A 21,421-nucleotide genomic window follows, 5' to 3' on the forward strand; every position below is an offset into this window, starting at 1 on the left:
TAACATCGGAACGTTCAACATCGATCTGTAAAACTTTGACCAACGGTCCAACATGTGGCTACTTCGCTGACATTTTTACGCATACGGCTTTGATTATCTTTGAAGACTCTATCTTACGTAGACCGGTGCGTATCTGTGTGTTATCTTTCTCTGAAGCGTCAGTTACGTTTACTGTCCTCGCCACTCGTCTCTCTAGGTATTACCACATTCTACCAAGTAACCTCTTACGTTATTTACTGTACTCGCGGCTGGACTCAAAATGTCAGCGGCGCGGTCGTCATTGCCGCCAGTTGCGGAGAATCCTTCAGACAAAGTGAGGCTGCGGCTGGTCATCGCATTGCTACCGCCGACGCATCACGCTCGGTTTTATCTGCTCCTTCTCTCTAGACGACAGGTTTGGGACAAAGCGCTCGTCGTTCGACGAGGGCTCATCACGCTGACGAAGTTCACATTGGCAACTACAAGTTGCTGAAGACAATCGGTAAAGGCAATTTTGCAAAAGTCAAGCTAGCTACACATGTTCTGACCGACGTGGAGGTGAGTTTCGGGTGTCTTTGGTCTGTCTTATCTGTTGCTAATTTTCTGTGTTGGCCTCACGTCGGATGGCTAAAAAAAGTGACCGCAAGTTCTTTGTTAGGTTGCCATCAAGATCATCGACAAGACTCAACTCAATCCGAGTAGTTTGCAAAAGGTATGTTTTGTCAACTCTGTTTACTGAAAGGCTGGGCCCCTCTAGGCTTTATTAGGATTTCTAGAACGTAGGTGTCATCACATGCTCTGTTTTTAACAGTTAATTCGTGAGGTGCGCATTATGAAGATGCTGGATCATCCCAACATCGGTTAGTTAGACTTGTGTCGTCTGTGTGAGTAAGTGTTGTTCGTTCGCGGAGTGGTGACCAGTGGCTTCTCGGCGTCATCTAAATGGCCGGGTAATTTTGTTGTTCCAGTGAAACTGTTTGAAGTGATTCAAACCGACAAGACGTTATACCTTGTAATGGAGTATGCTAGCGGAGGTGATCTATCTGTACAGTCGGTTTAGTTAGGTGCCGAGTGATCTGTAACGCATCTGTTGGTTTAGGAGAGGTGTTTGATTATCTTGTGGCTCACGGAAGAATGAAGGAGAAAGAAGCGCGCGCGAAGTTTAGGCAGGTGAGAACACGTGATCAATTTCAATACATCTGGTAATTCTTGAGTCGTTGAGTCACTGTCGGACTTGTTGCTAATATTAATGAGTAAATTTCTTTATTTTTTGTAACCTAATGTCATTGTTCTGTATGCATTGTCTGGATATAGTTGCATGAGGTATTCAGGCTCTAGTGTCTTGTTTCTGCAAACATTGATCATGGAACTCTTTAGGGATTGCTGATTAGGGTTTTGTGGTTTTTTGTTAATAATTGTTGTGTTAACTTGGTTAACTATACCTACTATGGATGCCTGTGGTAGTATTTAATTAACTACATTTTTGGGTTGGGAAGAACTTAGTGAATTGTATTGCTGATACCAGAATTACCGTAGTTTTTGCCTCAAATCGTATCGAGAATTAGGACAGTGAAACAAGAAGCAAGGAAATGAGCTTATAAAATGAAGGCCAGTTATAGATTGACATAAGGATCGAAGTATCTTTGCACTGACATCATCATGTCAGTCAGTGTCTGTGGTGTTTACTTGCTGTACAAAGATATGATGTAAACAGAGTGCCATCCCGAAAAGCAGCACTCAATGTTGAGATTAATTGCATATGATTGAAAGGAGTGAGGCATTGGTGTAACCATGCCAAGTATGTCTGTGTGCAGTCACTTAGCATTGTCACACTTTGGGCTAAACAATAATGAATGGGCTGAGCATTAATACCTCTAATTCAAACAGCTTGACTTCATTGTGCCAATCAATTTATAATAGAAGCATTAGTAATCATGGAGGGTTTACAGTCAATCAATGGCTTCCCAAGGGAAATGATTAAGACCGTGCAGCTTCACTACTGGCTGATGCTTTGGTAACATTTCTAGGATAATCAAGTCTAAGTCAAGTAAGAAAACTACAGAATTTAATGTCAATGAGGTTAATTAATTTGACCACTTGGTTTTTGTGGTAAATAATCGGCTGTACCCTACATGTAGATGTAAGTGTGTGTGTGTGTGTGTGTGTGTGTGTGTGTGTGTGTGTCAGTGTTTTAATGAAAATAGTGTCTGGTGAAAGTTTTGTGGGTAATTCACAGCGAAGAAGCAGCTTGTCAGAGTCTGTCAGCCACACCTTAGTGTACAACTGAAAGTTGGCAAAGTCTTCTGTCTGGGCACACTGAGTTTATTATTGATTCCAGAGGAAAACGGTAGTCACTTGACACGTTGTTTGCTTGCTGTGTTTGTGTAGAAACGCGTGTTTGCAAATTGCAAAATCCATTGCATGTTCTCATTGTCAAGATTCTTTTGAGTAGGTTGCAAGGTTAGCTTGTCAATGTTCTGGGTCTGTATATGGTAGAAACAAACGGTAAGTTGCATTGGTTCCACAACAGTTTAGAAAGAGTTTGTCTTTCTTCAAGCAGCACCTAGTTTAACTGTTACTGGGATTAATTGGAAAATACCGGTAATACCGACTGTGGTATGACAGCAACAATGCATATTGTATTAAAATTTTGTTACTACCCAACACTGGTGTGAGTGTGTGTGTGCTTGTGTGTGTGTGGTGTTTGTAACTCAATTGGTTAGAGAGTTGCATTTGGAGAATGGTAACATCCGAGACTTTTGTGTCGTGGGTTCAAGTACAGGATAAGCACAGGCATAACTCTCTTAGGCAAGAAACTTGCACATAATTGCCTCTTTTGACTCGGGAATATAAGTGAGTACCCGGTCATTGACTGGGAGTGGACATGACCGCTGGCTTGGCAGTAACATCCTGCATCAGATGGGTACGTGTGGGCCTTGGTGTTCAGTCTCAAATCTGTGCCACAGTGCCCCTGCATGACTCTGGCCAAGCTCCTGGTGGATTGTCAGTGCTGGCTGTAAGCCTCCACATAGCGCTTGGAGGCCTTGTCTCTAGAGGCAGGGGAGCTATGTTCGCAACTGACCTTAAAGTCGACATTGAACGATGTGACGGCAACATTTATCTATCTTTGTCCATTTGTGTGTTCGTGTGCTTGCGTGCTTGTGTGTTCGTGTGCTTGCGTGCTTGTGTGTTTGTGTGCTTGCTTGCTTGTGTGCTTGCTTGCTTGTGTGTTTGTGTGCTTGCTTGCTTGCTTGTGTGTTCGTGTGCTTGCGTGCTTGTGTGTCCATGTGCTTGCGTGCTTGTGTGTGCTCATTATTTTTTGTCTGTTTGTCTTTCTATTTGTCTGCCGGTCTGTCTGTCTGTCTGTCTGTCTGTTGTTGAAAAGCAACTGTCTGTAGTTGTACAGTCTTGTAACTTTCGTGTGATTTTTAAAAAGTTGTCGAAGTTGCCTAAGTGCAATTTTGATGATTTTCTGTATGATAAAGGCGTTCAACATTTTGTTCATTGACTATTATTGTTATGCATACGTAAAGTTAGCGATTGTTATTGGTAGAGTATGAGTTCAAATATAACAATCTGTCTTTCTGTCTGTCTGTCTGTCTGTCTGTCTGTCTGTCTGTCTGTCTGTCTGTCTGTCTGTCTGTCTGACTGACTGACATCATTTATTAGATACAAACCTCTACATCCAGAACCGTATAAGTAAACAGTATTCCACTGACTGACTGACTGACTTTACTCTTACAGATTTTCTTCACAACAGCATGTTTTATCTGATTTGGCTTATGCATGCTCTCACGATCAAAATGCAAAGCATGTTTTTTGTCTAACCTAAAGCCTAGGGTTCCAAGAAATTAGTGATTTTTTTACTGATTTAATTTATGAATGGCAAGTCTGATCTGCTCTGCTCTTTTCCTGAACAAGGCAGTACACATTGAGTGTATTGTTTTCTATTGACAAAGTTGAAGGTTGAGAGTTGCTTGGCTCTGGACCTTTCAACGTTCACTTAGTACCTTTATTTCTCCTTGCTGACATATCCAATAGCTGTTGTGTTCTGTCTCACTTTTTTTCACTGGCAGCACTGTTCCAAATTGATGCCATCCAATGGGGACTTTGGAAAACAATGCTTGATTTGTGCATAGATGGACAACTTTATGTGGCACGACTCACACTACTGTACTGAGTTACTGGTTACGCAAATGTACTATTTGCTTCTGATCTACATGGGATGGATTATTGTATTTATTTTGCTAGAAGTGCTAAATGTAAGGGGCATGACATGGGACATAGTGTTGACAGCAATGTCCTCTTCCAATCCAGGAAATTACTAGATCAATATCATTTATTATCTGAGGCTCGGATATCTGGGCTAAGGGTATAGTAGTCCTTGGGCGACGACCATATTTATACTCGATTAGTAATGCTGCTATTCCAACCAATAGACTAGAAGTGGTGTCATTACCGACCAATTGATGAACGTGATGACTAAGGCTCCACCTCTCTTTGTTTGTCTGCCATGAGAATTTGGCCATCAGGTGTCAATCCTGTGTATGGTGTTTAGTCCTTTGCTCTAGATAAGGGTTTAGCACTTAGAAACAACGCCTAATCTACATTTGTAACCTGCATGTTTTCCCACCCAACAACCCAGGCATTTAGTGAACCCTACATATGATCGCGCATGTTACTCTACCACGTAAGGCGAAGATGGCCTAACTACCTGACTTGTAACTTTTGGCGTGTTCCACAGTGTTTCTGTATAGTTAGTGGTTCTGCAGTTTGACGGCTTGAATTTTCGGTGTGCATGGCTAATCAATAGTGTTGTCTTCAACAGAAATTTGGTGTTCCATGGGAATTCGCAAAGGGGAACGTACATTGTCGATGACAGCAGGTCTGTTTGTCAGACGAAGCGACTGACCTGTAAGTACGCAAGTCTGGACATTTGTTTACATGCCTGCATTGGAAACCTTGAGTGGGTTGGGCTAGATACCTCATTATGCAAGACTTTATCATGTGGCAAGGTATGATTACATACACCAGCCAAGGGTTTAGCACTTTAGTGCTTCTCTATTCGTCTTTATTATGAAAGAATCAAGAGCATGCTATAGGACAGCTTTCTCTGGGTATGAGTATATTGTACTGCAAAGGGTGCAAGAACCTTTATAGGTTAGGAACTACCATGACTGGAAAACCAGAATGTTGTGGTATTGCCAGCAAAGCTTCATTTTGATATCGTAGTATCATAGTCTGTAAAAGGCTCTAACTTGAAGCATGCATTTTTGTCTATATTCACAAGGAAATAGGGACTGATATAAGATGCTGTGGTAGTGTGTAATTGATCAACACAGCTTATTTATTTAGTGAGTTGGCATCCTGCAGTAGGGGTGTTCATAGAATTTAGAAAATACCTTGTAAAAATACCTCTTGATCATGATACTAGACAAGCAGTGTGTTGACATTACTGCTAAAGACATCAGCATTTAGTTGAATTAGAGACTAGTAATTACAATGTGTTATCTGAAGTTTGATCATTAATTAAGGAGTCATAACGACTGACTACTTTGTGGTTTTAGATTGTGTCTGCTGTTCAATATTGTCATCAGCTTCACATTATTCACAGAGATCTGAAGGTGGTTACAGAATTGCATTTTTGTTTTGTGAAATAGTTAATAAACTGTTATTTGTAGGCCGAAAACTTGCTTTTGGATGCTGATATGAACATCAAGATTGCTGATTTTGGATTTAGTAACGAGTTTACTTTTGGCAACAAATTAGACACATTCTGTGGTAGCCCACCTTATGCTGCACCTGAGCTATTTCAAGGGAAGAAATATGATGGTCCTGAGGTAGATGTCTGGAGCCTTGGTGTCATCTTGTACACTCTTGTTAGCGGTAGCTTGCCATTTGATGGACAGAACTTGAAGGTAGGTTGATAAGTACGGTTTGCACCATAATTTGTAGTTTGCTGAAAAATTAGTTATGTGAATTTTGGTTTGTGAACAATCTGAAGTGTTTTATGCAACCAAGCTTGATCTTTGATAGCCTATCACTCAACTTTGTGATAACGTATTTCTTTGAATAAATGGCATCTTCATGTACAGTATAACCCCCTTTTTACTGTCATGGCACTTCTTTCTCATGGACTTCAAAGGAAGGCACTTATTGGAGTGCAGAGCTAATTTGAGGCAGGTTCTTAATAATTTCACTGGAAAACCATGCACCTGACAGCTCTGATCCGTATTTAGTACATGATATAAATGTAAGCTCCTTAGCATCACCAATATGGAGGGAGGGGAACATCAGGGACAGATCTATGAAAATACGTGATTGCTAGCTTGCAAATGAAATACGGGTATCCTACATCAGTATACAAGAGGTGAAGAAACAACAGCGACAGCTTTAACTGTACTGACTGCTTGGGTGCACCTCCGAGTATGCCTGGTTGGTGATGAATCACGCAATTAGAGACTGGATAATGTGGCAGTAAAGAGGACGGCATGTACTGTATTTCTGTCAGATATGATTGCAATATGGCGCTTGTAAGAGGACGAAGGTAAAAAGCAGTTATACTGTAAATGTTGCAGCTGGAGTCTCTGTTGCTCTCAAACAACTGCTGCAAAAGAATGTATGGATACTCACTCAGTGAATGCTGTATTCAACGTATTATAGTGTGCATAGAGACAATTTTGTCTGCAACTATGCAGAGCAGAATATAATGGTCAGATGTCAGATATTGTCCCACTAAACCAAGAATGTGTGGACAGTCTGTTCTAATGAATGAAATTACATATTTATGTAGCTGTGTTCTGTTGCGGGAAACTTATGCTGCTATAGATGTGAGCGTGTTTTCTTTTATGTTTGGAAAGTATGTGAGATTATTTGAAGCTACTATATGCCAGACTAACAGCCCTGCATTGTAGTTTGTTGTTTACTCTAAATACTGTATTACACTTGACCCAAAGGTAACCCAGGGCTGAAGAAGTCAATAGTCCATGATTCCTGACCAACTACAGTATTGTTCTATTGCTCTGAACCTGCAAATTTATACTTTGTAATGACAAGTCTCAGTTATAATAAGCTGAATTTAGAATGAGCTAATCCATAAAGTTACATATTCAGTATTTTAACACAATACAGGAGGTAACATACCTCACATCTTATTGGATAAATTTGTATTTTACATTTTGCAAAACATTGCCCAACTAGCAAATTGTTAAATGTGAAAATTTGTTTGTATTAATTAAAGTACACGTGTAGCATGAAATGCAGCAGTCAATGCAATGTGGCACATTTCATGGAGGCTAGACAACTGTGCGATGTGGTAGATGTATTGAAGGGTTGGGGCTAAAACCCCATGATGTTTGACTGACTTCCAAACGTTATATTCAGCTCTTGTACGTCTACATGTTGTCAAGCTGATCTTCTGTAAGACATTACACTTTGCTGGGTCTTCTTTGTCCATGAAGGTTGGTCCTTTTTATGCAATTGTGGATTCACCCTGTTTTCCTCCAGGATATATCTGTATTCTTTGAGCTAAAGTCTGTTTTAGCTCAAAAGAAAAGAATTTAATCTTTTCTGAGTCAATGTTATACTAGGCTGTGTTGCACTAGTTATTTGCATATTGAAATGACAAACAAATGTAATACAGGTAGGACAGAGAAGATCTTGTAGTCTTGGTAGGTTGTAAATTTGCATTTAGTGTATATATGAAATTACTACATTTTGTTTGGGTGTAATTCTTTGTAGTTGTAGACATAGACTGAGTGAAAGTATTCTGTTACAATAGCCATTGTCTTGGTGAGCTAGTGGAACTGCTATTTATAGACACACAGTTTGACTTCGGAATGTAATACTGTTGCTTTTGGTGGAATCCTGTTTGCCATTGTAGGCAGGAAGTGGTTGTGCTATCACGACATACACCCCTTAGTGAGATAGTATAATAAACACTCTGAAAGATGCATTGAGCTTTTATTTGTTTTATAGGCAATAGAGAAGTTACAGCACAGCCCATTCATTTGCCTCTGTTGCATGAAGCTAAATGCCTTGAAATTTATGTTGTGATAGCTTCTATCCATTTACATGCTTGTATCTAAAAGGTCTTTTCAGACTGGACACCTCAAGACTGAGAAACTGAAATATTGAGGTAGAAGGACAAGCTTACCACAACAGAGGCCCCTCAGTGAATTCCTGCATTGAGAAATTTCCGGTCGCTGTTCCAGTTTTTGCCAGCTGAAGCTGGTTGATTTTTAGAGGAGGGTGTCAACCGAACAGGTTTATGATGTTGTCCAGCCTCAACTAGTTTGGAAGATGTCAAACAAAGTGCACATGCAGTTGTAGTGCAGTATATGCATTGGAAAATATAGGCAAAAATTGTTTCCAAGTGCTGTTGTTTTGTGATAATACGGTAGTTTAAAGCCAAACTCTACAGTTGAAAGAAGAGGTTGATAAAAGTTTTACTGAATAATACCAACTGAAGTTATAAGCACCACACAATTAAAGTCTTTTTACACTACACTCCAAAGCACATTCAATAGTGTTTTCACACCTGATATGCATTGGCTGTCAAACCACAGTCAATGCCAAACCGAATTCAGTGCTAAACTGCATTCAATGAGCATTTGCTCAAACCACATACTGGGGTGGTTTGAAGTGTATTCAATGCACACTGGCCGCTGCACATGGCACCACGCCTATCCATATAGCTCTTTATGTCGGTATGGCAGCAGTAGATCTACATTTCCTCTCTATCCTTTGCTTATGGCACAGATGGACGTACTGTATCCAAAGATAGAGAACTATCTTTGTAAAGAGGCTGGCAGCCATGATGACCGTAGGTTCTAACGCACGTTACATGGATAGGCATGCGTATGATGTTTACGTGGATTCTGTTTTCCTAGTGTGAAATGGATCAATGCAATGCACATCCAATTCGCATCTGCTGCAAAGTGAATTGAATGAGGTTTGATGTGCTTCAAGTGTGAAAAGGCCTTACTGCTGCAGAGTGCGGTTATGTCATGCCAGTGTAGTGCGTACCTTGGATTATGTTATAGAGATGATTTATGCATAGTAAACTTGAAAAAAAAGAGTTTTTGAGTGTATAGGCTAACCAATGACTGAGACTGAGGGCGTATTTGATTGGGGTATTCTGGAAAGGAAAGAAAGACGAGAAAGAACAGAAAACCAATGCAACTAGAACAGAAGATTTTGGAAACAGTAAAAGTGACACCCATTGCACATGTGCAAATGTACGATGCAAGCAGTTGTTACTGTTTGATGACATTGACAGATATGTTTAGATAAGCCATACTGACAAATGAGTGAAGGCATTGCAGAATCAGAATCACCTCATGTATAGCTCTGCTGATGTAATGTTTTGGCACTTACGCAACTGTGGTTCACCATCTGTTATTATAAAAGTTTTATTGGCTTCTCTGGACTGCAGTTTGTGCACTGCCTTTTATTACAATTTTGGAGATATTTTCTTGGACTTCGTTCACATCGCGTGATGATCTTTTCAGCTTCTCTCTATCTTTTTGCCAGGCTGGAGGGTGGAAAGCATGGAAAAGCCTTTCCAATCTTTCTGGAAAGAGAAAGCATCCAATTAAACACCCTAACCCACCTTTCTAAGTCTTTCCTTTCTTGGAATAGTTTCAGTAGAATACTGCATGCCCTAAGAAATCAATTGCACATGTAGACACTAGTTCAGCATCTGTTTACACACCAACAATTAGCTGTTTGCTTGCTGTCTAATGTGTATTCTGGCTCGATCTTTGTTTCACATGTAGCAAAACGGCAGTTTTACAACATTAGAAGAAACATTTTTAGTTTTCTTCTGTAGCAAGTTAATTAACTAAAACATGTATTTTGAGCTGATGTTGGACTTCTCGTGTACCCTGCATGCCAGCTATGTTTTATTCGGGAAAATGGAAAATAAGCTGAAGGTTTCTTTTATACTAATTCCTGTAAGTAGGAGCTCTATCTATTCCTTATTTTTTGACAGTTGCTTTGTAAAGCATAAGCATGGCATACTTCGAGGACATGCTTGCTCTGTATTTATTACAAGTCCAGTCAGTCACTGTTTCTTGAGTTGCTGGTTCATATCTCACATGCGATGTTTGAAGCACACAGTGCAAGAAGACCATCTAACAAAGAGGTATTAGAGGTGCCCGCTCACAAATGCACGCGCATGCTCAGTCACACCCACGCAGACTTGAAATAGTGCTGGTAACCACACATTCATCATTTACAGTTTTAAGATAGCTTGCTGTTGAACGACAAAGCGATTTCTCGATGTTTTTCTTGTTGCACGTGACCTGAAATGGGTGGAGCACAGACCATTATCGTGATGGCATCCGAAACATCAAGCATGTGTGACATTCTCTAGTAACTTACCAGCATCTGGCACCTCTTTTTGCATCTTCGTGGCTTCTTTTCATGCTCTGAATTTTGGATCCATCGTAACAACGCTGTCTGCTCCATCCATATTTCTGGGTCATGTACAACAAGAAAAAGCTTGAGAAAGCGGTTTGACTTTCAGCATCAAGCTATTTCAAGATGATAGATGGTAAATGTGTGGATAGAGAACCTAACACACTTGTCGTTAGCTTTCTCGAAAGGTTAAGTACTAGAAGTGAAACTGACTTGGCAGACAAGAATGCAATTCGCATTTCTCTTTGTACTAGGAATAAAGACTGTATGTTATAGAATATGGTACACCCTAAGATGTTCCCTTGTTCTGCTTCAAGATGACTCAACTTGAAATCATGGCACGCTTTCAAGTTTATGTGGGTGTGTCTGCACGTGTGCTGTGAATAGTGAGAGGGCACTTTTAAGCTGGGCTCGAGCATAATGACGACAGGCTGCTTTAAGTCAATTAGGAAGTCAGCTGTACTTCTAAGTTAGGCTTGATAGTGTTTGATCTTGATGCTTTAGTAACACTGCATAGTGAACTTAGATAAGTATAGGTTATAGACTGCTGGCAAGTATATAAACAAAATACACCTCTCTCCGCCCACAAGTTGGCACGAGGGTGAAGCCCGAGTGCTAACAAGCTGGGCGCAACAGGGTGTATTCGTCTATACATTTGCCAGATGGTCTATAACCAGCTTGTAGCACCCAGCTGAGGCGTTGATATCCTTTAGGCGCGAAATTCAAATCAGTTGTGTAGTAAAATGTTCTGAAATCGACTTTGGCATTGAAACAGCGGAATTGCCAGTTACTGATTTTTTTGGGAAGCTAGTAAACTGCTAGACGTTGATGTTTCTGATCAGCAGTCTTCTGAATCTCGTTTCCAATTTCATCCAGTAGTTTTTAGAAGTTTCTTGGTTCGCGTGTTCCCCCTAACACCACAAAAGCTACTGCATGTGCGTGGTTAGAGTGTTCAACGCATGGAAGAAATGGAGAAACAAGCAGCCAACTGAAGAGAGAGCGCTCGGGCGGTACATGAATGATCTGCATGTTAGGAACAACAGAGAAATGAACTACTGGCTTGCTTGATTTGTGAATGAAGTTTGGAGGCAAGATGGAAAGCTGTATCCACCTTCTACCATGTAGCTGGTTTACAGCGGTCTGTACGCTCGAGTATCATTCTGTTGCTGGACACCTAACCACGGTTAATTTTTTCCAGTAGGACGACTTTCAGTTTAGTTTGCTCAGGTCTGCACTTGATACACACATGAAAGAACTCATTATGATTTCCGTACGGATCTGTAGACCCACGTATTGTTTGTTCTGGCTGACAGATATGTTTCAGTAGTCTAATTATCATGTTCACAAACTATTCACATCTTGATAAACCAGTAGCCCCAGGCAGTTATACGGCCCGATTTATTGACCGGTCAATATGTAGTGGAAGTGGGATATGTCACTTATTGTAAGCGAATACTGGACATTGATTGACGCAGACGAAGCTAGAGTGCTACAATAGAACAGATTTCTATGATAGGGAGAAGTTTGCTGTATCATTTTATAGCTTGACATGAGTGCCAAACACCATAGCACGAAAATGAATGATCCATACAGTATAACTATTTGATTTGTCTTTATATTTCTAAGTGGATAATTACCATTATGCAGATTGAGGGAATACTTGCCTTTTGAAAATGCACTGCATGTAAAACAGACTGGTACTAGGTAGGTCAGAATGGCTATAACAGTCTATGCTGAGATCATGCTGATTGCCAGATATGGTTACAGATAACATCAGAAGTCACACATTAATATGTACTAGCTGAGATGTGTGAAAAATCCACACCAGTTACTGTGACTATACTCTACTTCCGTGACAGATGGACACCGTCAGTCGGTTGGTCGTGTTGGCACATTATTATTATTATAGATAGATTATTATTGGGGTTTTGCTTCATGTGTGGCTCAAGGGGCACTGTGTATATGAAGGTTGCACTTAACATAGTTGAACCTAACTGTTTCTTTGTGAAGAAGGATTATTTAATCATCTTGTAGACAGCTAATATATGTTTGTTTACAGGAGCTAAGAGAACGTGTGCTAAGAGGGAAATATAGAATACCTTTCTACATGTCAACAGGTCAGCGATAGCTTGTGGTGTTTGTATGTACTGGATGTCTGATGAGCTTTTTTAGACTGTGAAAATCTTCTTAAGAAGCTGCTAGTGTTGAATCCTGCAAAAAGACAAGAGCTAGCGGTAGACACACACTGTATGTTTGTATTTATTATATACGGACATTGTTAGTTTGCTGGTATTTAGTCCGTTATGGAAGACAGGTGGGTGAATATTGGCTATGAAGATAATGAACTACAGCCCTATGTTGAACCAGAACCTGATTACAATGATCCAGAGAGAATAGGTGAGGTTTTTCATGTGCATGTATTTGTAGTCTACAATTAGTTTTCTTACTTTGTGTTTTCTCTTTTGTGGTGGTCTTAATTAGGGATTTTGTTTTAATATTTGATATTTCTGGCTACAGAAAGGTTACTAGTTTGTTACTTCAAGGGGAACTCCCACTAGAATGAAAGTGACATTCTGGTGATCGTACTAACTGCCCTGATTGTATTAGTACCTTTCTTAAAACTCTTGCTTGACAAAGAAATTGATCTTATTTTAACTTTGGCTGTGTTATCCTGGAGGGATAGTGGCATATGAATAATTGACGTTTTGTGCATGTATTGTAATGCAATGCCGTATGCGGCTTTGCTTCTCTATGGTTTGAACTGAAATGTAACAATGCTGAGAACAATTTGAGTTCAGAAACTCTACTGAACTTGATGTAGATGCAGAAGCAGACTACAGACATCCTGTGTGCGCTGATTAGACTTGGACCATGTATGATGGGACAATTCTCTAATGGACATTTCATCAGCCACTGTTTTGGTCGATTTTAGTTCTTAAACCTAATAAGGGACAAGTGAATGGAAGCACAAGTCACACTTTTTTTCTTGTGTTAGAAGTGACTGCAGCAAGATATATTGCAACATGTGCATCGTTTCAGGGTGACAAGCTCCCAAGTTGGAAACTCAAATTCTCTGTTTAGAAAGAGTTTATTAACAAAGAAGCTTCTGATACAAACATTGCAGTTAGCACTTGCATTTTGTAGCACTTTTCATTTCAACTTTGGTCATTTAGGCATCTTGAGGAGTATATTTATCATTTCACAGTGTAGAGATAGAGTATATGCTATCTCTAGATCTGCTTCTCTAAATGTGTACCAGAAAATGTGTACCAGACAATGTTGATGCGGTGACGTGGATGTATTAAGACAGAGCATTTGCCACTTTTGCTCACCGCAGTCTTATGAGAACAATTGTTATTGGCGTATACAGTGGGTTGGCAATAGTCTTGGTAGGGTACACAAACACTAACTTTTGCAAGACTATTTGATCTCTGCCTTACCCCCAAGTCTTATTCACGATTCACGATTACATGCAGAATTGATAAGAAAGCCTTCTTGGATCACCCAAGCATTTCTTGAAGATTAAGAAGACTGCGTTCAGATGTGTTCTTCTTAGCTTTTATGTCATGACGAAAAGACCTCAACACTGAAGAGCGATCAGAGATTGTCAGCATAGTTGAAGACAAAGATGACAACTGCAGCTGGGAAACTTAGGTGGTCATTGTCCATCGTGGCAACACACTGAAGAATTACAAAGCAACAAGATTGGTGGCCAACAAGACTAGAATGGGTAGACCTTAAGTCCCGTTTACATGACATTATGCGACCCAGGCCAAACCTTGGGCCGTGTGTTTACACGATAATTATTCAGTCTGAGTTGAGCCATGGCCTCACGGGCACGGCTCACTTTCGTTCGAATGGAAATGGGAAGGACCTTTCGTCCCAATGGGATTTTCATGTTTTTTTTTGTCTTCGGCTGAGACGTTGAACTTTCTGAATGGAATATATACACATTTCGCTCACTTTTACACAGTCTGCAAAAGCCAGTCATTTTCAGAAATGACTTCTATCGCGAAAAACCCAAGACGTATTCACCTTGGTAAAATTTCGACATTAGGTGTCATCTACTAAATCTAAAAATTGTCTGCACTGTTATGGAAACAACCTAAAATGCTTTTGGGAGTCAGAAAAGCAAAATCAAAGTTGTCAGCCCTGTCAACCAGACCATACTCGCACATCTTGGTCGGTAGATTCGACGCTTCCATGTTCGTGTCTTATGTCTGCCGATGCTGAAAATGCAATGGCACTATTTTTTACGATAGAAGCAAGTCATTCCGTACTTTGAAACAGCTCTGGACCGGTCGTAAATGTCAAAATACTATTCAGACGAATTCATTCAAATGGGATTTTGGTACCTAGCGTGATGTTTTGCACACAAAACACGACAAAACGTTACACGCTATGCATAAACATATCAAATCATGACATTGCTTTCACAACGGCCGTTGATCATGCAGGAGAAAAGATCACGCAGGTACAAATCCCATTCGAACAAATTTGTCTGAATGGGATTGCGACATTTACAATTGATCCAGAGTTGTTTCAAAGTACCGAATGGCTTGTTACAATAGTGAAAACTAGTGCCATTGCATTTTTAGCATTGGTAGACATCAGCTTTGCACATTAAACGGCGAATGAGTCGTCAAAAGGTGCGAGTACGGTCTAGTCAACAAGGATAACAGAATCTTGCTATATGTTTTTTTTTGACATCCACCAGCTTCAATGGTCATTGTGAAAGCAATGTCGTGATTTGATATGGTTAGCGTGTAACGTTTTGTCGTGTTTTACACGCAAAACATCATGCTAGGTACCAAAATCCCACTCGAACGAATTTGTCTGAATGGGATATTGACACTTATGACCGATCCAGAGCTGTTTCAAAGTATGGAATGACTGCTTCTATTGTAAAAAGTAGTGCCGTTGCATTTTCAGCATTGGCAACGTAAGACATGAACATGAAAGCGTCAAATCTACTCGTCGAGATGTGCGAGTATAGTCTGGTTGACAGGGCTGACAAACTTTGATTTGCTTTTCTAACTCCCAATAGCTTTTTAGTTGTTTTCATAACAGTGCAGACAATTTTAGGTTTAGAGGTGACGCCTAACGTCGAAATTTTACCAAGGCGAATTAGTCTTGTTTTTCGCAATAGAAGTCGTTTCTGAATATGATAGACTTTGCAGACTGTAAAAGTGAGCGAAATTTGTATATATTCCATTTGGATGAAAGATTCTTCTCAGTCCCATTCGAACGAAAGAATCCCAGCAAAAAGATGAACAGGCCCTGATTATGATATAGCTGCACCCATCAAGATGTGTGAATCCATTATGATTCATCATGGATTCAAACGTCTTTGCATTTCTTGTCATGCCATTAAGCTGGTTTTACACTCTTCCATCTTCTCATATCCCAGTGAGTGCCGTCATCCCTTTGTCAGTCCATAGCACGCTTCTGCATCCCTCCATTGTGTACAGACCACATAATTGACTCACACTGCAGACCCTATGCATCTAGCTGAGATGCCCATGTTGGCTATGGACATGTGAGGGCCAGGTCCGAAACTACGGGCTTGGGTCGAGCCCGGGACAAAATTTAATGGGGAAACATGACTTTAGAGAGCTACACATCGGGACCTTTGTCACCTGCAAACGATTGCCATGGAAAGCAGATCTTGCAAGGTCAGCTCTCAGAAATAGAGCTATTTGTCTCAATAGTCGTCTAGTTAGAGGACAACCAGAAGAAGGTTGGAGGAATTGGGATAATGGATTGGATAGTGTATCTCTCCGTACCTGTTGGATTTTGGCAGTCTCATGATGATTTTGGCAGACTATTAAATTATTTTCAATAGATCAGAAAGTGTTTTCCTATCCTTGTGACCATAACCTTGTGTCAATCATAAATTATACTTTCAGTGTACAGTGTACAGTATATTATTGTTCAATGTACCTCTACTGTTTATTATATAGTTGACTTAGTCTCGCATAGCCAGATCCTTGTCCCGCGTCATAGTTCCAGTGTGAAGACGTTTGATTCTTGCTGTCACTGTTGTCGACGCCCTGAATGCTGTGTTATGTACACATAGTACACATTCGCAGAGACATGACTGCGTCGCTCACATGACAACACAATTCGCAAGAAGACTGAAGAGAAGGAAATTCCAGTCAATGTAGATAAGAGATAAGTAACCACTAAGTACTGAGTAGTGTCATGCTTATCCGGTCTTTAGTTGTCCGTTTATCGTACAAGCGTCAACACGACAACTTCAAAGCAACTGTGCCAGACCCTATTTTCGCGAAAGTATGACACGAGGAAAGGGTCTGGCTACGCGAGACTATAGTGGACTGGCGTGTTCTGTCTTAAGAATTTTTTCTTAAGATGTTACCATAATGATTAGTATCAGTACAAAATTGTGAAACACAAGGATTTACTCATCTGACCAGGTATTAATAAGAAGACATTGCAATTGTCAATTTTACAAACACTGAAATTTCAACCGTGTTGTTTTGAACTCTAATGGCTACTGCAGCTTCTCAATAGTTGTAGAATTTATTGTTGATAATCATGTCTAAACCAGAAAGTGCCTGGGGGTGTGTGAATACAAATTTTTATAGAGGTGATTAGTATTATCCCAAAGGAATGATTTGAATTTACATGAAATTTTAATAATGCAGCAACAATTCATTGTCTAGTATTGGTGCTATAGTCAATATTATGTCATTATAGAAGTTATGGTGAGAATGGGTTATTCAAGAGATAGTGTGAGGGAGAGTGTTAGGACAAACCAGTACAATGACTTAATGGCAACATATCTACTATTGAGTCGAGCAAGGGTGAGTGCAAGTGTCTGGAGTGTATTAACATAACTAGTGTACAGTGTAGTATGTAATTACATATTGGTGTGTACTAAGGTCCAGGTGGTGCTTAGAAGTTTGTTGACTCCTTAATAGATGTAGGGTTCAATGAGGTTTCTTGAGATGGAGGTTCTATTTTTTATCTATGGTTATGGTTAGGTAAGCTGGTGAACTAGTCTTTGTAGAAAGAGGAAGGCAACCAATCGTATAGTAAAGCTAACTTTTCTAAATTATATCAATTCAAGTTGAACAAGTGCAGTTAGGAGCGAATTTTGCATGGAACATTGTATGACATCCTATACTACCTGCTTTGTACATACCACATCTCATGATTATTATGCTAGTTTTTGCTATGAGCCATAAGAGAAATGAGACTTTGTTAAAAGTCATATTACTTAGTGATTAGCCTACTTGAAAGTGAAGGGTCAATTAATTATTATTAGCAGACTTCTGGTCTGCAGACTGTGTGACTGTCTGTCATGCTTTGGAATGCACCACGCCCTTAGTATTACATGGCAACCTCAGACAATGGACGAACTGCCAATCAGATATGCTAAATGTTCATGAAAGAGTTTTACGGGAACAGTGTAATTCATGGTTTTGATTACCACGTCTGGTCAGAAATAAACAATAGAAACTACCTGTCTACATCTGCTAACATGAAATCAATCACTTAGTTGGATTACAACATTTATATGGGAACCTAACATTGCATAATGTGATTATTATGAACCAGTGTGCTTATATCTTGGGGTTGGCATGTGCTTGTTTATGAGATTTATTGGCCAGCTATCTCCAAGTAGCAGAGTGGTAAGGTGAGTGTTGGAAATCTATAGACAGAGATGTTATAGCAAAATTCTTTGAGAGTGTGGTATCATTGATTGCTGTCAACAACAGGAAACTTTTTGTTACATACAGTTTCGATCATGTCAGCATGTCAGCTTCTAGAGAAGGGTTCTGTATCTGAAAAAGAGGACAGTTCTAGCAGCCTTGACAATAATGATGACTATGATGCTGACAACAACGACTCCAAAACTGACGTTACTGACAAGGACGTGATCTTAGTGATTATGACAGTATTTTAGGAAGAAAAGCTTGAGAGTAGTACGTTTGATAGTCTGAACATAATTCTTGTCAATACAACACTCAGTCTGACGAATTTCAGTTGTCACTTAGTGGCGCATGCCCTTGTATCTCTATCAGCTCATTCTATTCCTGCAAAAGCCTGATCTCACATGTAGGTGCATGCACTTTTTATGTGCGGTAGTACGGTAGTATGTGATAACTCTCATTACTCTACTTTGATGACTACAGACTGCTTACTCACATTGCGGTCACATGAAATGTCAGTCGCTTTGTTCGATTTTCTAGATAGCTTTTACAAGTAGTGTGCTTAATTAAAAGGAAAATAACGTCTAAATTTGTGATTTTTTGTGACAATTCTATTGTGGTTTTGGAAAGCTCATAGCTATGGAAGCTAGGGTCTAGTATTTTACATTTCAGTAATTGTTACTTGTTGCATTGTATCTTGGCCATGTTGCTCTTGGCCTGTTGGTTTTGTGCATATATACTGGCAAACTCAATTTGGGTGGTACTTGTTGTAAGAGGTGGCAGTAGAGAGAATGTTACAGAATCCAATACTTTATACAGTGGAGTCTACATATCTTGATCTTGCTTACCCTGGACTTCTGGATTTTGCGGGGGGGGGGGGGGGGGGAGCCTTTGGTCTCTACCTGATCTTATTACCGGAACAATAGAAATAGACTCTGGTAAGTCAAATCTGATTATGTCAAAAGAACTGACCCTATTTGAAATCTCTGAATGTAATGGTGTACAATCTTGAAAGCTAGTAGCTTTTCTCTCAAACGAAAGATAGATGAGTCAGAGGAAGTTGACTATGGTGATGAACTGCCTCTAGTTAGCCATTATGAAGCCAACAATTGCCTGCATAAATTGAGGGTTTTTGTTGCACAAAGAGATTGTGATTCTGACTTACTGAAGCAGCTAACTAAACTAGAGAGACTGATCGATGCCTTTGCTATGCAGCACTGGATTCAGCGTACTATAGATTTTATTAACTGACAGTAACTATTTCAAGTTATAAAGTATCAAAACATAGGCTTTCTGATAAGAAGCTTGGGTAAGTAGTGACATTTATGCATTTATGTGATCCCCCTTCGTCTGGAGATTCGAGTTATGAGGACTCCACTGTAACTAGACTTGCATTGTGTTCTGTTTTTGTTCTTTCTTTTCTTTTCAAAAGTTTCTTTTGTATGGAACAGAAAGCATTGGAGCTGGACTGCCTAGCAGCCGAAGATACATTCAAACACGGCAGACCTATGCATAGTCTTGGGGCATCGAGTGTTCGTTCTCGAAAGGGAGCATCTAGTGGTGCTAATTGGATTGGGCACTTAGGAACTTCAAAAATAAAGTCTAATGGAGTTCAAAAGCACTTCCCTTCATCTTCAGCAGTTAGACCTGATGAGTCTCATATTTTGAAGGAATCAGACAGTGCAACAGTGCCAAATCCAAGCAGACCAGACAGACCAGACAGACCAAGTCGACGGAATAGAAGCAGAAGTGTATGTGCATATCAAGAGTTTGTCACACATTAGATTTTATTTGTAGCGGTTTTACAGGCTGTTCATAGACGAAATACTGTGTCATATGGTCCAGGGGCAGGACCATTACTGGATCGTCACTTGTTGAGTCAAGGATGGTTAGTGCAGTAGTTTAAGGTACCAAGGGTATGTTTGTCTACTAATGGAAATGTGTTTTTGCATTAGTGATGACTCAAGAAATCAGCGTTTGCAATCTTCTCCTCCAACTGATGCTCTTCGTTTAGATGGTTTACCTTCATACGAATTGTCAACAACAGATGACCTTCGTCGTAGGTAAGAATTACATATACACAGTCAGTAAGCATGATCGGAAGTTGTCTTGGTGTTTCTAGAAGCGCAGCAACAGCATCAAGCACAACTGGTTTTCATCCTCGAGGCAGTGTACAGCGTAGCACTTTTCATGCAGGGCAGACAAGAACTAAAATATTTCAACAGCAAAATGGTGGTATTGTGGATGACTCAAGCCCAACTGGGCACAGGGGCTCACTGTTCTCAAAGTTGACATCCAAATTCTCAAAGAAGTAAGCATGGCATTATAATGGGTTTTTTGTTTGTATTCATTAAGTGGTTGGTTATGTGTCAGTTGTCAAACTTTGTGCTTTGACTTGCAGAATGTCAATAGATCAGGATATCAAACCTCGGGCACTCCGCTTTACTTGGAACATGAAGACCACGAGCTCTCTCGATCCCAATATAATTATGAAACGTATACGAGATGCTCTGGATGCTAATGGATGTGATTATGAGCAACGTGAGAGGTATTTATTATTGTGTGAGCAAGGTGAGGGTGAGGATGCTTTACAGTTTGAGATGGAGGTCTGTCGACTTCCTCGTCTTGCGCTGCACGGCGTTCGATACAAACGGATTTCAGGCAACTCACTGTCGTACAAGACCATTGCTTCTAAGCTGAGCAATGACTTGATGGTCTAGGATATATGGTATTGACTGAAGACAATGGTAGAAATGTAGTTTTATTATGAACAAATTTCACTTTCACAGAATGTTTGAATTTATTTGGGACAGTTTTAGGCACATAATGGAATGATACCATGCAGACAGAAAAATTTGTAAAATCCCTCAAGAGAAGAGGGTTGTACAGAAGCAGATTGCTGCACAGGGTCACTGAACTGTGCAGCTTTTAGAATGTAATGCACTGACAGTCATGGTGCAAGCAGAATCATTTGTGAACTTGTTGCTGTGTGTACTTTGCAGGTTTGGAGGCTAATTTACATATACATGTGTAACTATACATAGTAAACACATGTACACGTTTATTGCACATTTAATTAATGCACACCCATCATCGCTTACATTTACTGACATGCTGCAGGCATTTTGGAGTCTCACAGAATTTTTAGTTTGTATGTGGTACGTTGCTATGCCAACGTCATGACACTCTAACGCTGTTCAACCCCAGTCCTCTTGTAACCATGTATCTACAAGCGTACAGTCACTGTAGTCGGGCAAGTAGGACGAATAGAAATAATGTACGCGTGGCTGATCAACATTTTTACCTCTACCGGAGTGTGGCTCACGTGGTCACGTCATACC

General features: G+C 40.1%; 1 protein-coding gene across 1 annotated transcript; it reads left to right on the forward strand.

The window, feature by feature from the left end:
* The first annotated feature begins 5 nt into the window (after window positions 1-5).
* Window positions 6-21,104, forward strand: LOC134180378 (serine/threonine-protein kinase MARK2-like). The gene is made up of 18 exons (XM_062647527.1): window positions 6-125; window positions 197-313; window positions 388-537; window positions 638-691; window positions 791-839; window positions 948-1,013; window positions 1,079-1,149; window positions 5,547-5,603; window positions 5,661-5,897; window positions 12,461-12,518; window positions 12,574-12,635; window positions 12,699-12,798; window positions 17,122-17,228; window positions 19,532-19,831; window positions 19,889-19,968; window positions 20,036-20,143; window positions 20,203-20,391; window positions 20,482-21,104. The coding sequence occupies exons 2-18, from the start codon at window positions 260-262 to the stop codon at window positions 20,798-20,800; spliced, it is 2,061 nt and encodes a 686-aa protein (XP_062503511.1). The 5' UTR covers window positions 6-125; window positions 197-259; the 3' UTR covers window positions 20,801-21,104.
* Window positions 21,105-21,421: the final 317 nt, after the last annotated feature.

The sequence above is a fragment of the Corticium candelabrum genome, chromosome 5, assembly GCF_963422355.1.
Source record: "Corticium candelabrum chromosome 5, ooCorCand1.1, whole genome shotgun sequence".
Taxonomy (NCBI): domain Eukaryota; kingdom Metazoa; phylum Porifera; class Homoscleromorpha; order Homosclerophorida; family Plakinidae; genus Corticium; species Corticium candelabrum.